The sequence below is a fragment of the Trichoderma atroviride genome, chromosome 6 (assembly GCF_020647795.1).
Source record: "Trichoderma atroviride chromosome 6, complete sequence".
Lineage (NCBI taxonomy): Eukaryota > Fungi > Ascomycota > Sordariomycetes > Hypocreales > Hypocreaceae > Trichoderma > Trichoderma atroviride.
In genome coordinates, this window is record NC_089405.1 from 3,261,855 (window position 1) to 3,278,211 (window position 16,357).

Below are 16,357 nucleotides of genomic sequence, written 5' to 3' on the forward strand. Positions count from 1 at the left end.
ACCTAGAGGAGCTTCTGGTCAGTATTTAGCTCCAAAGATTGCTGCATCGGGATAGTGTGGTGAGAAATGCATGGGCAAGCAACCAAAATTTCCATCGCTGTATCAGATACCGTTGTAGTCTATAATCAAATGGCAATCACAGAGGTCTCCAAATGAATGGTCGCTCTTTGCGCAAATGGTAATCATCATAACAGTGAGAGGGAAGGGTTGCAGGTGAAAGAGGGAGCTTCTTTTCAGCAAGCTTCTGCCGTCTGGCAATAGCTCAAGACGCGGGGGTGAAGTTTTCAGGGCAGAATGAATGAAAGCAAGCTTGAGCTTGGATGGAAACGTTGTGAAAGAGTTGCCCAAGCTTCTTGATGGCTACCAAAGCTCCGAGGGGAAAAAATGAAGACGGACGAGTTCGACTTACTTCTCTCAAGACATGGCCCGGTGAAAACGACACTCCTCTGCAAGACGAGTCCAGCTGGATCTCATCCACGACGTTCCAGAAAGGCAATAGATGCTCTACCAGTCTGGAATCTGGCAAGAGGTTGTCGGGGCGCAAGAAAAAAAAATCCTTTGCTTGTTGTTTAAGGAAAAGAAGTAAGAAGAGGGAAATTTTTTTTTTTCTCTGCTCACAAGGGTTTTTTTTCCTCGGCGGTTAGTCGGAGAAAGCCGCTAAACGGGGACCCGGAGCGGATGCCTGGGGCGCCAGGCGTCAAGAAAATCAAATGCGAGGTTCCTGTGTGGGCAGCAGCCACGCACAGCACATGCATGCATTTCTGCGGAGCGAGAGGCTACAGGCGGCACAGCGCCCTGAATCTAGGGCACATCGGCAGGCACCGCAGGCACAGCGACGCCTACAGGCCGTCCTGCAGCATTGGGTGATCCACCGGAAGGGCTTGACGCTCACCGCATGGGTCGGCGCCGAGTTTCGCGTCAAATCACCATGTTTGTTGGATGCTGCGGTGTCTACAGGCCCGGATCTTCCGACAGGTGACGAAGCATTGGTCGCAGCAGTCTTTGGCATCGCAACATGTAAACTTCAACGTCCGAGCGGCATCAGCAAACGTGTCAGCTGGGCAAGACAGCAGAGCCCAACATACAAAAGAAGCAGAAGAAGAGCGTAGCCTTGGAAAATGACGTCTGCCATGTTAACAACCTCTTCGTTTTGCTGTGCTTGTGACCCCGTCTGCTTCGTCCATTGGCGTATTTTTCCGTGCTGGGCTGCATGTACCGTCTAGCGACTCTTGCAGGGCTACCCGAGCTTCGATTCGTGCTAAGCCCAACTCAGAGATGGCCAGGTCATGCTCTTTTCAGGCACCTCGTTGCTTGTCCTGTGGCTGTCGTCGATACCCTTGGCAAAAGCCTCTTTTCGCACTTCCTCTTTGTCAACACAGCCTCAACTTCAGCGCTGGCTGGAAACAAGTCCGCGAGTTCGAACAGACTCGTCACCCTCTTTTCATCCTACTCTCCCGAATACGCCGCCGTCGTATTTGCTCCCTACTTTGCTTCTGCTCGTTAACCTGTCCTCTGGCACCCCGCCTCATCCTCTACTCCCTATTTATACAACCATCTCTACCTCCCTCGTATGCTCTATCATGTCCCAACAGTCCATCCCTACGCGCAGGTGATTGTTTTCCGCCCACAGTGAAAGGAATAATGGTTATTCGTCCATCCTAGACGTGGAAATGTCCGATCTTATCCAAATTGTGGCCACGGTCTGCCTCGTCTGGTCCGTGGTCATCGTCTTTGTCCAAACCGTCGGCATCAGCGCCATGTAAGCCTCTTCTCTCCAGCCTCGCCCCCAGCCAGCATCTGGCTCATACCCAGTTTCTGTCCACAGATTCAGTCGCTTCTCCCGCCGAGCTCGCCCGTCCGTATCTTCCGGCCTTGGCGCCGATGCGCCGAGCGTCACCATTATCCGGCCGGTCAAGGGCCTCGAGCCCTGTCTATACGAATGCATCGCTTCCACCTTTCGCCAGAACTACCCCCGAGATAAAATCTCGATTCGGCTCTGCGTCGAGGACACCAGCGATCCATCATACCCGGTCCTCCAGCAGCTCATCCGCGACTTTCCCTCCCACGATGCGCAAATCCTAGTCGAGAACGAGGACCCGGCCCTGCACGGCCCCGATGGCCGGGTCAACACGCTGGGACCGAACCCCAAAATACGAAACATCAGCAGGGCCTATCGTGAGGCCCCGGGAGACGTCATATGGATCATCGACTGCAACGTCTGGGTCGCAAAGGGCGTCTTGGGGCGCATGGTGGACAAGCTCATGGGCTATTCTCACGCCGGTGAATCGGCTCAGCCTTACAAATTCGTCCATCAGCTGCCCATTGTCGTCGACGTCGTCGATTACCACCAAGACGCCTCTGCCGAAAGCCAAAACTTCCTCGGAGCTGCCGCCGGCACATCCACTCCCGCCAACGAAACACTATCGCAGCGAATATCCAACAACGGCGGCGGCCGCCTCGACGAAATGTTCATGGCCACCACGCACGTCAAGTTCTACGGCGCCATCAACATCGTCGGCGTCGCCCCGTGTATCGTCGGCAAGAGCAACATGTTCCGCAAGGCTCACCTGGACCAAGTCACCGATCCCGCCCGCAACCCGATTCTCCCAAAGGATTTCGAGCGCCCACGCGGCGTCGACTACTTCTCCCACAACATCTGCGAGGACCACCTGATCGGCGACCTTCTCTGGCGCTCCAACATCCCGGGCTATGCAAACCACGGCATCGCCTGGAGTGACCTGGCTGTGCAGCCAATGGCCGGCATGTCCGTGTCTGCATACGCCGCCAGGCGAGTCCGCTGGCTGAGGGCTCGAAAATTCACCGTGCTGGCCGCCACCTTGGTCGAGCCCGGCGTCGAGTCGCTCCTATGCTGCGCTTATTTTGCTTTTGCCGTTACCACCTTGGCCTGGTTCAAAGACACTATTCCACAGACGTGGTCAGCCATGGCCTCGGTTTGGCTCATCTCCATCGCCGCCTGGATGACCGTGGACTGGTTCACCTTCAAACTCTTACACACGGGCCGCACCATTGAAACCGACGAAAACACCCCCCAGTTCGCGTTTGGCTCATCCAGCCTGCGAGGCCTTCCGAGACGCCGTTTCCTGGAATGGCTCCCCGCATGGATTGCAAGAGAATTCATGGCTCTACCAATCTGGACCTTGGCAGTGCTTCTCGGCACGACTGTCAACTGGCGAGGAAAGGTGTTTCACGTCCGGCTGGACACAAGTGTCGAAGAATTGCCCAGCGGAACGCCCAGAAGAACAACGCAAACGCCAGAGCTGGAGAAGGCTAGACAACGGAGTAAAGATAGACTTGATTGACGGGATGCAGACACGTGTTTTGAAAAGTTCTTAATGTGGCGTAACACGGAATATGGAATGATATGGATGATTACAAAAACTACATTGTTAGACTAGAGTTTATGATTGGGGCGGGCGTTTAAAGTGTTCAAAATAAATACTTCTTTATACGTTATTGTCGCGATAGATATACTACTAATGAAAGAAAGAGGTGGGTAAATAAATACAAATTCTCAGCAAAAACTCGCTTGGAACGAAATGAGAAACATAACTGCAGCGTTGCAAAAAAAAAAAAAAGGAAAATTATACAACGGGAGGGGGGTGTTGAAACGATAATCTTGTCTCATAATCTCATAACTTCATGTAGTATCTCCAAATACTCCCCTCAATTCTTCTCCGCGTTCGCAGCCTCTGCGCTTCCAAACACGTTCGCCGGGACGAGTCTTGACCTCTTCGCAATAAGATCCGACAGCTGCATCATCGACAAGGAGCTCATTAGCTCCAACATCTGGACATGTCCGCCCAAATGCCCCGTGATCCAGTTCCGCAGCTCGACTGAGATGAGCGAATCCACGCCATAGCTCGACACTGAGCGGTCAGACTGTATCTCCTTTGTAGCCACGGAGAGCAGGCCGGCGAGCTTCTCCTTCAGGCCGGTGTATACGGCTTCAACGGCGACTTCTGCGCTGGATGCGCTCCGGAGGACGGCCTGCACGTCGAAGGCGTCTTTGCCGCTCTTAGAGACGCGGGGTGCGGCGCGGGACCAGACGTGTGCGAAGCGAGCATCTGGTCGTCTTGTGGCAGGAGATGAAGGATCTGGTGCGAAGAGGCTGGCGCCGCAGACGATTTGTGCCTGAGATGGATTCGCCGCAATGGGGTTCTGAATAGCATAGTTGATGACGGCGAGGACTTCCTCGATTTTCTGCGGTTGGACGTCGGAAGAGGGTGATGCGTTTTGAGCATCAACCGAGCCTTCTTGCTGCACTGCACCAATGTCGATTGCTTTGACAGGGAAGCCCTGCGAAGCTTGGCTTCGGGCAAAGCTATCTCGGAATGCGCCAATGGCACCAGCGATGCCCTGCTCAGGGCTGCCCACGACTGAGGAAGTGCTGTTGAGTAAGAGGAAGAAATCAAGCTCCGAGCCGAAAGCATTCTGGAGGCTGAGAATGCCAGCGGTGGAGGATTCAATGGCAGTGGACCACTGAGAGTGAGTAAGAGCCTGGACATCCGCAATCTAATCATCCATTTGTGTCAGCTTTGCCTTCTTCAAATCAACGGCCATGAAAGTCACATCACTTACTTGAGTCTCAGAATCTCCGAGAATTATACCCTTCAGGGGTACTCCTACGCTTGCCTCCTTGAGTTGATCGGCAATAGGCCTATCAGAGACATTGCCAGGGATAATGGCAACGTCCGTGCCCAGCTTCTTAATCTCATCTGTCAGAACTTCAATGTCTGATCCTTGCCGCGCAATGAGGCGACTGGCTCCTAGCTTTGCCAAGTACTTCGCAACGGCTACATCCAGACCTCCATTGCTTCCGGCAACAAAGTAGGAACTGTTCTCTCGAAGAGCCGCAGACTTGGGCTTCCGAGGTTGAATCTTGAACCAAGTTAGTGAAACGATCCGCGTGACATCTTATAAGAGCACGCAACTTACCTTCAAAGGCAGGCTAGAGTCCAGCTTGAACACAGCTTTGCCTAATTGGTCGCCCGCCTGCATAATTCGAAGCTGTTCCGCAACATTGGAAGCATGAGAGGTAGTAATGGGGCTCATCAAAGCCAACGTTCCTTCCTGTAGCATCTTGAAAGATGTCTGCAGCAGCTCTTCAAACGCCGCGGGCCGTTCTCTTGCGAGGAACGCCATGTTCACAACAGAAAGGGAGGCATTTCTTTGAAGGGCCTCTAGGCCAAGTTGACCATTGTTTGCAACATCTCTCTCGCAGAGCTGAACAATTCTGCCAAATGAGGCTACGGCACTGCAGCTTTCTGAAAACGCGTCTCCAGAAAGAGAGTTGAGAACAACATCAACGCCCTGGCCGTTTGTCTGCTTAAGAAGGCGGTCACCAACATCCAGGTCTCGGCTTGAGAAGATGCGTTCAGTGGGAATGCCAAAAGTCTTGTTGACGAACTCTGCCCTGTCTGGACTTCCAACTGTCACAAAAATGTCTTCGGCGCCAAGGGCCTTTGCAAGGGCAATTGATGCCTGGCCGACTGCTCCCGCTCCAGACTGAATCAAGATGGACTCGCCTCGCTGAAGCCTAGCAATGTTTCGGAGAGCATAGAGCGCCGTTGAGTAAGCCAAAGGAATTGCTGCCGCGACGTCGCTGGCGATGGCCTCGGGAATTTTAACAGCGTGACGAGCATCTACGTTACTCACGGTGGCAAGTCCATCAGGAGCAAAGAAGCTTACCCGATCGCCCACAGTGAATTTCGTCTGAGAAGCATCGCCTACATGAACGACTGTGCCACTTCCCTCGAGGAGAAGAGAAGAGTTGCCTTCAAGCTGGCCAGTGGTGGTGAGCATATCATTGAAATTGAGTGCGAAATTCTCCACTTGAACTCTGATTTGTGTCGGCTTGGGAGAAGCTGCATGGAATTCGCTGTCTGCCCAGTATAAGGAGTCGAGCACTCCGACCGAGCTAATTTGCAGACCCAATGAGCGGCTGGCATCGTTGTAAATCTCCTCACGTGGGTGGTGACTTGATACCGCATCTTTAACTTGCTGGTTGACCGCCTTATTCTCCAATAGACGGGGAATTACGATGCTACCATTGTAAAAGGCAAGCTCCCACTCGGATGCAGAGTACGGCGAAGCATTTGGCCCAAGATACTTTTCATATACTTGCAAAATTGCAGATGCTTCATCCGAGCCCGTACCAATGTCCAAAGTGAAGAAGTCGAGATCAGGCCGCGATGATCGCAAGCTGCGTGCCAATCCGGTAATGAGAGCCCGGTGTGGCTCAGGCTCAGCCAGGGAGGGTCCCTTTGTCACCCACAGCACTGCCTTGGCATTAACAAGAAGATGTTGGACTTTGTCCCAATCATTCTCGGATGCTCTCAGCAGGGCGTCTTCAGAAACCTCAGGAAGGAATATGTAGGTTCCAGGAGATGCTACTTCTCCAGAGAGTGATACTGTAGACACAGCGGTTTCGAGGTGCTGTGCCGCCAACGCGCGGCGCAACTCACTCGCTACAGAATCACTTTCCTTTCCAGTGAAGATGGAGATGTTCTCAGCGTGCGCTTTCAATTGAATATTAGCGGCATGAGAAATGAGCAAGCTCACTTCGTGTTCCTGATCTGAATCAAAATCTTTCAATTCGAGTGAGACACCGGAAAAGCCGCTCTTGACCAGAGCCTTATCCCACTCTGATGTTGATACAAGAGAGGAGCTTGTGCGGCCATCTTCGGCTCCCAGCCACCAGCTCTGCAGGCCCCCGCCAAGGACTCCCCATCTCAAAGATGGTGCTGTCAATTCTGCAAAAGCAATCTGGCCACCTGGCTTCAGCAGGCTTCTTAGATGACCAAGGGTGTTCTCAAGATTGTGTGTCGCGTGAAGGGCATTTGAAGCAACGATAATGTCGAAAGAGCCAAGTTCAAACCCTTGCTGCGCAGGAGACTGCTCGATATCAAGGGGCTTGAACTCTACAACACTTTCAAACTTCTTCAACTTCTCTTGTGCGCTTGCAATAGAAGACTCGGAAGCATCTGTGAGAACATACGTGCCCGGAGTAGTAGCATAATCTCGCTTTTCTCCATGCAGAGCTTCAAGCAGAGTAAAAGTCAAGTTGCCGGCTCCTGCGCCGACTTCCAAAACACGCAGATTTGGCACTTTGTACTGGACAAGTTTGAGATACTCTGCTAGTTGGGTGTGGCACCGGTTAAAGCCATCATCCTCAGAATAAAGGTGATGTAACTGAGACTCATCAATTAGGAACTCTTGGTTTCCTCGCAGAATGCCTGCCAAGTGAGGGGCAATTTGAACCAGCAGCTGGTTGGTAATACCCTGTGTTTTGTTGTCGGAGCTCAATGGCAGCACATTCGCTGTGTCTTGCCCTCGCATCCAATCATAGAAGCGTCGCAAGTGACCGGTAATTAAAGGTTCGTCTTCGCTCGAGAGCTGACCAAGGGTGTCCTTAATAATGCTAAGAGAGATAGGGTCAAGGTTTTTCCGCTGCTCTTGACTCTTCTGATCAAGATTTCTTTGGCAGTACTCAGCAACTGCCTGTTTCGTAGACGAAAAGGGATCCACAAGCCATTCAACCTGGTGACTCAAACGGTTATCATCGCCGTTAGCGTCCGCCTGGTAGCTCCCCAGAGACGAGAACTTGATTCCTTCAACTCGAACGACAACGTTGTTTGCATTGTCTGTAGCAACGATATGAGACGAATGCTGTCTAAGTCCATAAGGATTAGACTTCGCCGCAACAGAGAGCTTGTGTCCTGGCTGGAGGTCGATATCTGTAGGAATGTAAAGCTCATCAATGGAGGTAACAACTTGAGGGCCATCCAAGCCATCAGCAAGTTTTACGCCCGAGAGCGTTGCCAAGAAGCAGCCTTCAAGCGTCGTAGGGTGGATGTGATGCACTTCTTGATGGCCTCCAGGCATTGTTGCTTTCACATCCTGCACGTAGAGCTCGCTATTGGACTGCCAGGGCCGAGCTGAGATGTTGTCGAGGTTTGCAAAACACCCAGAATAATCATTACCAGAGGCGCTAAGCAGCTTATACAGCTGTTTAGACTCTAATTGAGTCCATAGAGCAGAACCATCTTCGTTCTGAAGAGAGTCAGTCGCAGTATCTGGCTTGACACCCAGCTTTCCCAAGTCTTCCGACAGAGCAATTAAGCCTCGGCAGTGCTCAGTGGATTCGTTATTTGGAGAGATGCTGTAGATTCTGAATTCTTGCCACTTTTGACTAGAATCGCGAGAGGTAACAGAGTAAGGTCTCAAAAGAGTAAAGACTTCAGCTCCAAATGCGTCCTCTTGGATAAGGAGAGGTCTATCAATGACAATCTTCTTGAACTGTATCACTTTCTTCAGCCATGGGCGATTTGACGTAATGGACTGACGTTTCAAGGCCTCCACAATCATAGCCAGAAAGCCGGCTGCAGAATACAGGACTTGGCCATCTATAGAATGACCCTTGATCCACGGCATCTCCGAAAGTCGAATGTACATTCTCCAAGATGGCTCGGCACTGATGCTGTCCGCGGCAGCAGTTCCAAGCAGATCATGGCGGGGAAACTCTCGCATGCGGTACACTTGGCTTCGACGGGACTCATTCCAATGAATCTTTCCGTGATGCCAGCTGTATGCCGGCAAATTCGTCAGCACCTTTGTGCGCGTGCCGTGAGGGTTATTTATGCCTATGAGATCAATTGCAAGGCCATAGTTGAAAAGACCAGCTGCAGTCGACAACATGCTCTGAACTGCGCCCTCCTTTCTCTTCAAGCAAGAGAAATAGGTCACTGAAGACAGCTCCTTGACAGTTTTTGCTATCTGAGTGGCCGGTCCTTGGAGTGCAGCGTGAGGGCCAAGCTCAATCATAACAGTCGGTAGCACCGTGGCACTGCCATCTTTATCCGTAGCAGACGCAGTCAAGCTAAGGAGCTTGGTCAAGGCAGGCGAAAACCGAACTGGGCGTAGCAGATTGCTCACCCAGTAGCTTCCGTCCATCTCTTCGCCACTTAGCTCTTCACACGTAACCGAAGAGATCATTCGCACGCCTGGCTTGAATTTGCGAGGCTGCAGCGACTTCAACGCATCACCATAGAGCCCCTCGATAACATTCATATGAGAAGAATGATAGGCTACTGGGACGGCTAGCCTTCGGTTGAAGATGCCATCTTCCTCCAATCTAGCACCAATCTCTTCAATGGCCGAGACGTCGCCCGAGATTGTCACACTGGTAGGACTGTTGATGCATGCAACATTTACAGCGTACTCGCTATACTTTGATAGGTACTTTTGCGCATCAGTGTCTGAGAGACCTGCTGCAAGCATTCCGCCTTGCCTTGCACCCTCCTTCCGCATGATTTGATATACAGACTGGCCACGGTGATAGGCAGCCCTGAGGGCTTCCGGTGCAGTCAAGGCTCCAGCAGCATATGCGGCCGCAATCTCTCCACTTGAGTGGCCACAAACCGCATCAGGATGCACGTTCCAAGACGCAAGGAGATCAACCAACGCAATCTGGATGGCCGTGCACACTGGTTGGGCCAGCTCAGCTTCATTGATGCGAGAGGTTTCCTTTGTCTTTTTCAGCTCATCGATCAGGCGCCAAGTCGCGCCCATTCGAATAAACTCCCGCTCAGATTTTTGCATTGAGTCGGCAAAGAGTGGGTAGGATAGCAGTCCCAGTCCCATTTCTGCCCATTGGGCTCCCTGGCCTATAGAGGTGAAAACATATCAGCCTGTGCTAGCTTCACAGTATACAGCTTAGAAAGACAAAGGGGCCTTACCAGTGAAGATGAAACACCTCCGTGCATTCGTCCAAGCTTTGACCGGACGAAGTGATCCTAGCTCAATTTTGTTGAGCCCCTCCAAAAAGCTCTTCAACCGTGGAAGCAACAACTGCAGTTCGCTGCGCAAACCGACTTCGCCTCTCTGACAATGTATAGGCCAAGTCGTCTAGAGATAGCTCTTCGCGGTTTGCTTTGGCCACCCTCATGAACTTCTTCCACGCATTGGCCATCTTGGAGCAGCCATCGTCCCGTTGGTGGCTCCACACGAAGACCCTGGATTTAGAAGCGGCGGGTTCAGAGATATTTGGGCCACGCGCTGCTCTGAGCTCTGATGTCGATGTTGGCTCTATTACCTTGGTTGGCTCTGTCCATGCCTCGAGGATAACATGGGTGTCTGTGCCTCCATACCCCGACCCATTGATAGATGCCCGACGTATTAATCCTTCTGGCCAATCTTGGAACTGTGTTGAAACCTAGAGAAAAGAAACCCCCGAATTAGTTTGAATGCTTCAGTCAAAGGTCTTCGGGCACTTACTTTAAGTTTTCGTCGTTCGAGCTCCAACCTGGGGTTTTCGTTTACAAAGGTGGGTGTGGGAACAAGTTTTCTCTTCTCAAGCATCAAGAGCACTTTTACCAAACCGGCCAACCCTGACACACACTCGGTATGACCCAAATTTGATTTGACACTACCGATGATAAGCTGCTTCTCGGAATTGTCCGAGCAGAAAGCTCGGTTAAAAGCCTCGGCTTCAACATTGTCTCCAGCATTGGTACCAGTACCTATATATAAAAAAAAGCGTTAGTTGGAGAAAAGCCAGCAAGTTACTGTTGGTTTCAAATTACCGTGTGCTTCCACGTAGACTGTCTCTCGGGGGTCAAGCCCAGCAACCTTGTATGCACGCTGAATAGCGGCAAATTGAGCATCCGGCGACGGCATGGTGATGCCCGGGGTTTTGCCATCGGAGACAACCGCGCTACCGCGGATAACGGATCGAACTGTATCGCCATCCCGTAGGGCGGCACTAAGTGGCTTGAGCAATAGAGCCACTACGCCTTCTCCACGGGCATATCCGCTGGCGCGAGAGTCGAAGGAATAGCATCGGCCGTCCGGGGACAGGAACCTTTTGGTTATCAGTAAAGAAGACTATATAGCCTGCAAGGGGGATACCTGAAGCTTACGACATGGAGGAAATAATGGACATCTTGTCAGGGTCCAAAATAAGATTAGAGCCCCCCACCAGAATCTGGTCAGCGTCGCCAGCTCGAAGGGCGAGGATGGCATCGTGCAGGGCCACTGAAGCGCTAGAGCAAGCGGTGTCAACGGCTTTACTGGGTCCGCGCAAGTCAAAGGCGTAGGACACGCGACTGGATACGAGAGACGGCCCTGTTCCAGTGAATCGGTACCTGCAGTCGTTGGTAAGCATTTGTAAAGAAGCAGCGAGTTGCCAAACTTTGCCGGCTCTGTTTCCCAGAGTCGGTTCCGAGAGTTTAGAGAGTTGACGAAAGTTGAGGAGAGTTGAAGAGTTGGGCGAGACCTACATTGGCGATGTCTCAGGGTCGCGACCCAGGATTTGGTCATAGTCTGTGTAGGAGACGGCACAGAAAACTCCAGTGTTGGACTTTTCCAGCTTTTCCAAGGGGATACCGGCGTTCTCAAAGGTTTCGTAGGCCACCTCGAGCATGAGTCTCTGCTGAGGATCTATGGCCTTGGCTTCCACGCCGCTGATGCCGAAGAAGTCACTGTCGAAGACAGCCGGGTCTTGTTGAAGAAGGTGAACGCCCCTAGCACTGGTCTATAAATAGAGTCGTTGGTCAGTTGAAAGCACCAAGGCAAGACAGCGACAGAGACGAGGCTGAAGCGAGAAAAAAGGGGGGAACAGAGACAGAGAAAAGAGACAGAGGGTTTGCCTCTCGCCTCTCCTCGCCGTTGTCTTCATCGCCCACGTACCGAGCCCGGCAGGTGAGCTTGGGGGTGCCAAAAAGACTCCATCCTGAACCGGCTCCGGGCATTGCTCGCCCAGCTGGTTCTCCCCTTTGACAAAAGCTGCCATAGACCATCCTCATCAGAGGCAGTGCCTGAGAACCGGCAGGCTACTCCTATGATGGCAATGGGCTCATCCCCGTTGGCATCGAGCCAATGGGGGTCCACGGGATTAGATGAAGTCATGCTGGGCAGAATTGACTCAAGGGGAAGGGATGGTTGAGGTTGGAGGGTTGAGGAGACGAAGAGAGGCGGACATGCGAGCTGGGATCGCGGCGAGAATTATATGGAGTTGCCACAGTGCAGGAGACGCTGGAATAAGCTGACTTCATAGGGAACCAGCTCGTTCTCGGCCGCCCCAGTTTTGGCTGCAGCGCATGGGATGGGATGGGGGCGAAGATGGAGGAGGGAAAAGAAAAGGGCCAGCAAGGGAAACGGAAAAGAAGGGTTGCATTAATGCAGTCCCTAGCCCCAGGCCATGCATGTCAAAAACCAGCCCGTCTCGTAAAGTGTCCGGGTCCAAATTCTGGAGACGCGCTTGAGGCGATCGGCCCATCCGCGGCGCTCGTCAGAGACCACTAGGTATATAAATATAAAATTGCAGCTTACCCTGCGACAAAACGACGCCAACTCCAGACCAATCGTCACGACACGGCGCTGCGTTCTTCTCTGCTCAGCCAACACGCATTTTTGCCATCATGGGATCGGTTCCTACTCTGGCCGAGAGCACTCTGGTGCAGCCAAGCATCCCGCTGGTGCCGGGCATTGTTGATGTCACACCGCTTGATCAGTATATGGTTAGGGTCATTCTGCCCATGATGATCTTCTTCAAGGTCGACGAGCCTTCACTTCGACCCATAATTCTGCGCAACCTGAAGAAGGCTCTGTCGCTGGCCATTGACGAGTTGAAGATTCTGGCCGCCGAAATCGTTCCAAAGGACCCCGTCCGCAACACAATCCAGCTGGAATACCGCAAGGACTCGGGCGTCTGGTTCCACGTCAAGGAGCTGCCAGATGTCGACTATGAAGACTTGGCTGGGCGCAACTTTCCCTTTGCTGCATTGCCGGCGTCCCAGTATGCCTCGCAGCCGCTGGGGCACTCTGAGCGAGCCCCCGTCATGACCTTGCAGGCGACCTTGATCAAGGGCGGCCTGGTCCTGACGTTTGGCGGCCACCATGTGGTCATGGACGCCCAGGGTATGGGCACATTTGTCGAGGTCTGGGCCAAGCATGTGGCCGCAGTGTCTACGGGAGTCGTCGTCCACCGCAACCAGTGGCTTACCAACGAGCATTTGGATGCGTTTCAGCTCTACAGCCCGGGCATGGACCGCCCACTCTCAGAGTTCCCACTATATCATCCCGCCAAAGAGGGATCATACGAGAAGCTGCAGGCGGACCTGCAAGTCAAGGTTCTGCAAAAGGCAACCTCAGGCGACCACGAAGGAATCGCCAAGCTCATCCGCGTATCTCACTGGGCCATGACCCAGGAGAAGATGGACGAACTCTGCGATGTAACGCTGCCAAAGACAAAGGAGGAATCATCCGTGACGTCCCATGCGACGCTATCCGCGCTTATCTGGAAACAGGTGAGCAAGGCTCGACGACTTACAGAGAAGCAAGTCGCCTCGAGCTCGCTTCTAACCTCGGTGAACCTGAGGAGGCGCGTGGAGCCGCCGCTGGCACCCGAGTATCCAGGAAACGCCATTGCCCTCGCTCGAGCTAATGCAACTACTGCAGAGCTAGAGACTCCTGGTGTGGAACTGGTCCATGAACTTGCGAAGAAGGTTTCGGCTTCCATTGAGGAGTGGACCGCAGACGAGCTCTGGTCTCTGACTGGGGCGCTGCAAACACATCCCGGCGACATCTCCAACAAGCTGCTCCCATCGCTCAACTCAGACGTGCTAGTCACTGCACCCTCTCGGCTTGGAGAGATGCTCAAGGCGGCAAACTGGGGGCCCGAGCTTGGAGACATCAAGGCCCTTCGATGGGCCTTCCCGGCCTTCATGGACGGGTTTGTGATTGTTCTACCCTCGATCCATGGGGGCATCGAGATCATGCTTTGGACGGCACCGGAGACTACTCGGCGGCTGACGGAAGACCCGGACTGGACAAAATGGGTAACGCAGTTGGAGTAGAAGCTGAGGAGGAGGAGGCTAGATGCGGTCGACACAAACTGATACGTCGGCCGCGGAAGAGGATTCGAAACCGTATGCGCAGGCAGGACTAGTGACTCCCCTCTGCCGCAGTAGTAAACTGACGGCGGTTTATGACCAGTCGTATCGAATGGATATAACGTCACTGTTTGTGTTGGTTGAAGTTGTTTAGTTGTCTCTTATCAATACATACCTAGCATGGCGTAACTTTGCTTTGAATCTACTTTTGCACACAAGACTGTTGCTCGCTTACTCGGCTAGTTGGTATACTACTACTACTACTAGCAGTAGTAGTAATACGCATTATGCTAACCCATGGCAACAAGATGGTGTTTATGGGCATCAGGCTTGCGGCCCGGGCCATGATTAGGGGCGGTTAGAGGCGAAAGGTGGCTTTAGACGAGACGACCAAAATCAATTCCCTTGTCAAGCTAGTCCTAGTCTTCTTGCCAGGAGTAGGAGGAGCATCAAGTGTCGTAGCACGGGCCAGAATGAATCCAAAGCACGATGGGTCGACTGCTAGTATCTTCACGGCCGATATTGTTGCATCACCCAGTCCTGCCGGCGTCCCGGGCTAGTCGTCCCAAGGTTCGCGTTTCCCAACTGCAGGTTTGACTATCGACGGCGTTGCAACCTGGATGGGATGGGGGGGGACCTGAGATGGAGGGGTCCCGACAAGTCGGTTGAGACAACGGCGGCTGATTGGACAGACGAGCTGGAAGAGGCTGCGAAGAAAGCGGGCGGGGTGCCATGGCGCGCACTCCTGCACGAGGGTCCCAGCCAGGCTTGGACGAACGAACCAGAGCCGGACGGCAGGGTTATTGGTCCAGGGCCGCGACCAGGGGCCCAGGCATTCCACTCGATTCGAGTGACAGGCGGTGAGAAATTAGCATGTCTGCTGCGTCCGCCACGCGAGATATTTGCGGTAGCGAAATCTGATACCATCAGACCAGGGCTCGCCATCGCCCTCCAGGCGGTCGTGACGGCGCTGATCTGGTCGTTCCCCGGACACACCAGCGACAGAGCATCAACGTGGCAGCACTAGCAGTGCGACTCATGGCTCAATTGACCTGTCAGTCTTCCACATGCACTCCATGTCTACTCCGGACTGGGACATTTGTGCATACGCGAGCTGCATCGCCGGACTCGCAAGGGAAAGGCCGGGACCAGCAACGTCGCTGGGGACTCGCCGTCGGGCTCTTCATCGGCTTGGCGGCCAAAGGGGGGGCCTCAGACACGTCGTAGGCACTGGTGAGTGGCGTCTAAGTTAGCTGCTGTCATCTCATGTCGTTTGGGAATGGCCAGTTGGCCGAGGAGACGGTTACCGCATTACCAATGCCTTTACAGTATTCCTCAGTCCTCGTACGGTACAGCCTGGTTCTCGGTAATGCAGCGGCGAAGAGCTGCAGCTGGCCGGAATACTCTATTCCCGAGGACCCTGTTGCAGTGGCGGGGCTGATGTCTGATGATGTCTGATGATGTCGGCAGCAGGGTGGCCAAAGAGTTTGTTACCTACTAGTAGTACTGTAGATGTATGGGGAGAAACAAGATGCTTCCAACCTCGATCTCTGCTGGGATGGCTGGTTACAGGGCCTACAGCGGTTGTGCCTGCCAACACAAACGCTGTAGAATCAGGCCAGCGCCAACCAACCCAAGAGGCCGGGCCAGTAGATACTCCGTCCTCCTTGATACGGTGTACCAGACCAGCGTTGATTCAGCACGATCCCATCCAGCATCCAGCATCCACTCCAATTTGATCTCAACATCAGCCGGTTTATTGCGCACCGCCTGCCCCGTCGCTGCCCGCCTGCTTTTCCAGCCGAGCTCTACACCCATTTCCCGCATGGCTGTTTCTGCTTCGCGAGTAGCGTCGGCCGCGAGGCTGCCTGAGAGTCGGCATTAAAGAAAGACATCCGAGGAGCTTGGCCGCCTCGAGATTCTCGCATGGAGGTGGCGGTCCGATAGCACCGCGCTTGCAATGCTATAATGCTGCCGCAAAATGAAGCAGCCTCGACGCTCGGAATCAGTGGCATCATGCGGATTCAGACTGTCGGCGATCAGCAAATGCCAAGCTTGCGGCTCGCACCGCGGGCGGACACTGCTCCATACGTTGGTACAAGGACTATATCAGGCAATTCCCTCAACACCGTTTGAAGTTGACAAACGCTACTCCACAGCGTGCTAGATTCTCAGTATCCCTGCGGAATCACCTAGCAGTTCACGATATCGCCGACGATGGTACTGGTTTGGAGCAATACCAACCCATGCCCCCATATCGCCTTTGCGCGCTGCAGGGTCCGGCATATGCATATGCCCTGGACCATATGAGGCTCTCTCCTGTCCGCTGAAGAACACTCTACCTACCTAGTTCAAATTCCCGAAGCTTCCTCATTGGACCAGCTGCAGAAAAGGATGATTCTTAGCGCAGCTGCAGCTGAGCTGGACCATCCATGCATTAACCG

General features: G+C 53.3%; 5 protein-coding genes across 5 annotated transcripts; 2 read left to right on the top strand and 3 right to left on the bottom strand.

The window, feature by feature from the left end:
* The first annotated feature begins 1,042 nt into the window (after positions 1–1,042).
* On the top strand, positions 1,043–3,474 carry TrAtP1_011704 (uncharacterized protein). Its single transcript, XM_014084793.2, has 2 exons — positions 1,043–1,759; positions 1,826–3,474. Exons 1-2 carry the CDS (start codon positions 1,671–1,673, stop codon positions 3,318–3,320), a joined length of 1,584 nt encoding a protein of 527 aa, XP_013940268.2. The 5' UTR covers positions 1,043–1,670; the 3' UTR covers positions 3,321–3,474.
* A 210-nt stretch (positions 3,475–3,684) lies between these two features.
* On the bottom strand, positions 3,685–9,663 carry TrAtP1_011705 (uncharacterized protein; the record flags this gene model as incomplete). Its single annotated transcript, XM_066115227.1, has 3 exons — positions 3,685–4,533; positions 4,600–4,899; positions 4,957–9,663. 3 exons carry the CDS (start codon positions 9,661–9,663, stop codon positions 3,685–3,687), a joined length of 5,856 nt encoding a protein of 1,951 aa, XP_065971325.1.
* Positions 9,664–9,820: 157 nt separating this feature from the next.
* On the bottom strand, positions 9,821–11,928 carry TrAtP1_011706 (uncharacterized protein; the record flags this gene model as incomplete). The annotated part of the gene is made up of 6 exons (XM_014084794.2): positions 9,821–10,234; positions 10,297–10,541; positions 10,605–10,882; positions 10,941–11,165; positions 11,301–11,554; positions 11,710–11,928. 6 exons carry the CDS (start codon positions 11,926–11,928, stop codon positions 9,821–9,823), a joined length of 1,635 nt encoding a protein of 544 aa, XP_013940269.2.
* Positions 11,929–12,350: 422 nt separating this feature from the next.
* On the top strand, positions 12,351–14,112 carry TrAtP1_011707 (uncharacterized protein). Its single transcript, XM_014084795.2, has one exon. The coding sequence runs from the start codon at positions 12,441–12,443 to the stop codon at positions 13,875–13,877; it is 1,437 nt and encodes a 478-aa protein (XP_013940270.2). The 5' UTR covers positions 12,351–12,440; the 3' UTR covers positions 13,878–14,112.
* Positions 14,113–15,125: 1,013 nt separating this feature from the next.
* Positions 15,126–15,740, bottom strand: TrAtP1_011708 (uncharacterized protein; the record flags this gene model as incomplete). The annotated part of the gene is made up of 3 exons (XM_066115228.1): positions 15,126–15,143; positions 15,221–15,333; positions 15,518–15,740. 3 exons carry the CDS (start codon positions 15,738–15,740, stop codon positions 15,126–15,128), a joined length of 354 nt encoding a protein of 117 aa, XP_065971326.1.
* Between the last annotated feature and the right edge of the window lie 617 nt (positions 15,741–16,357).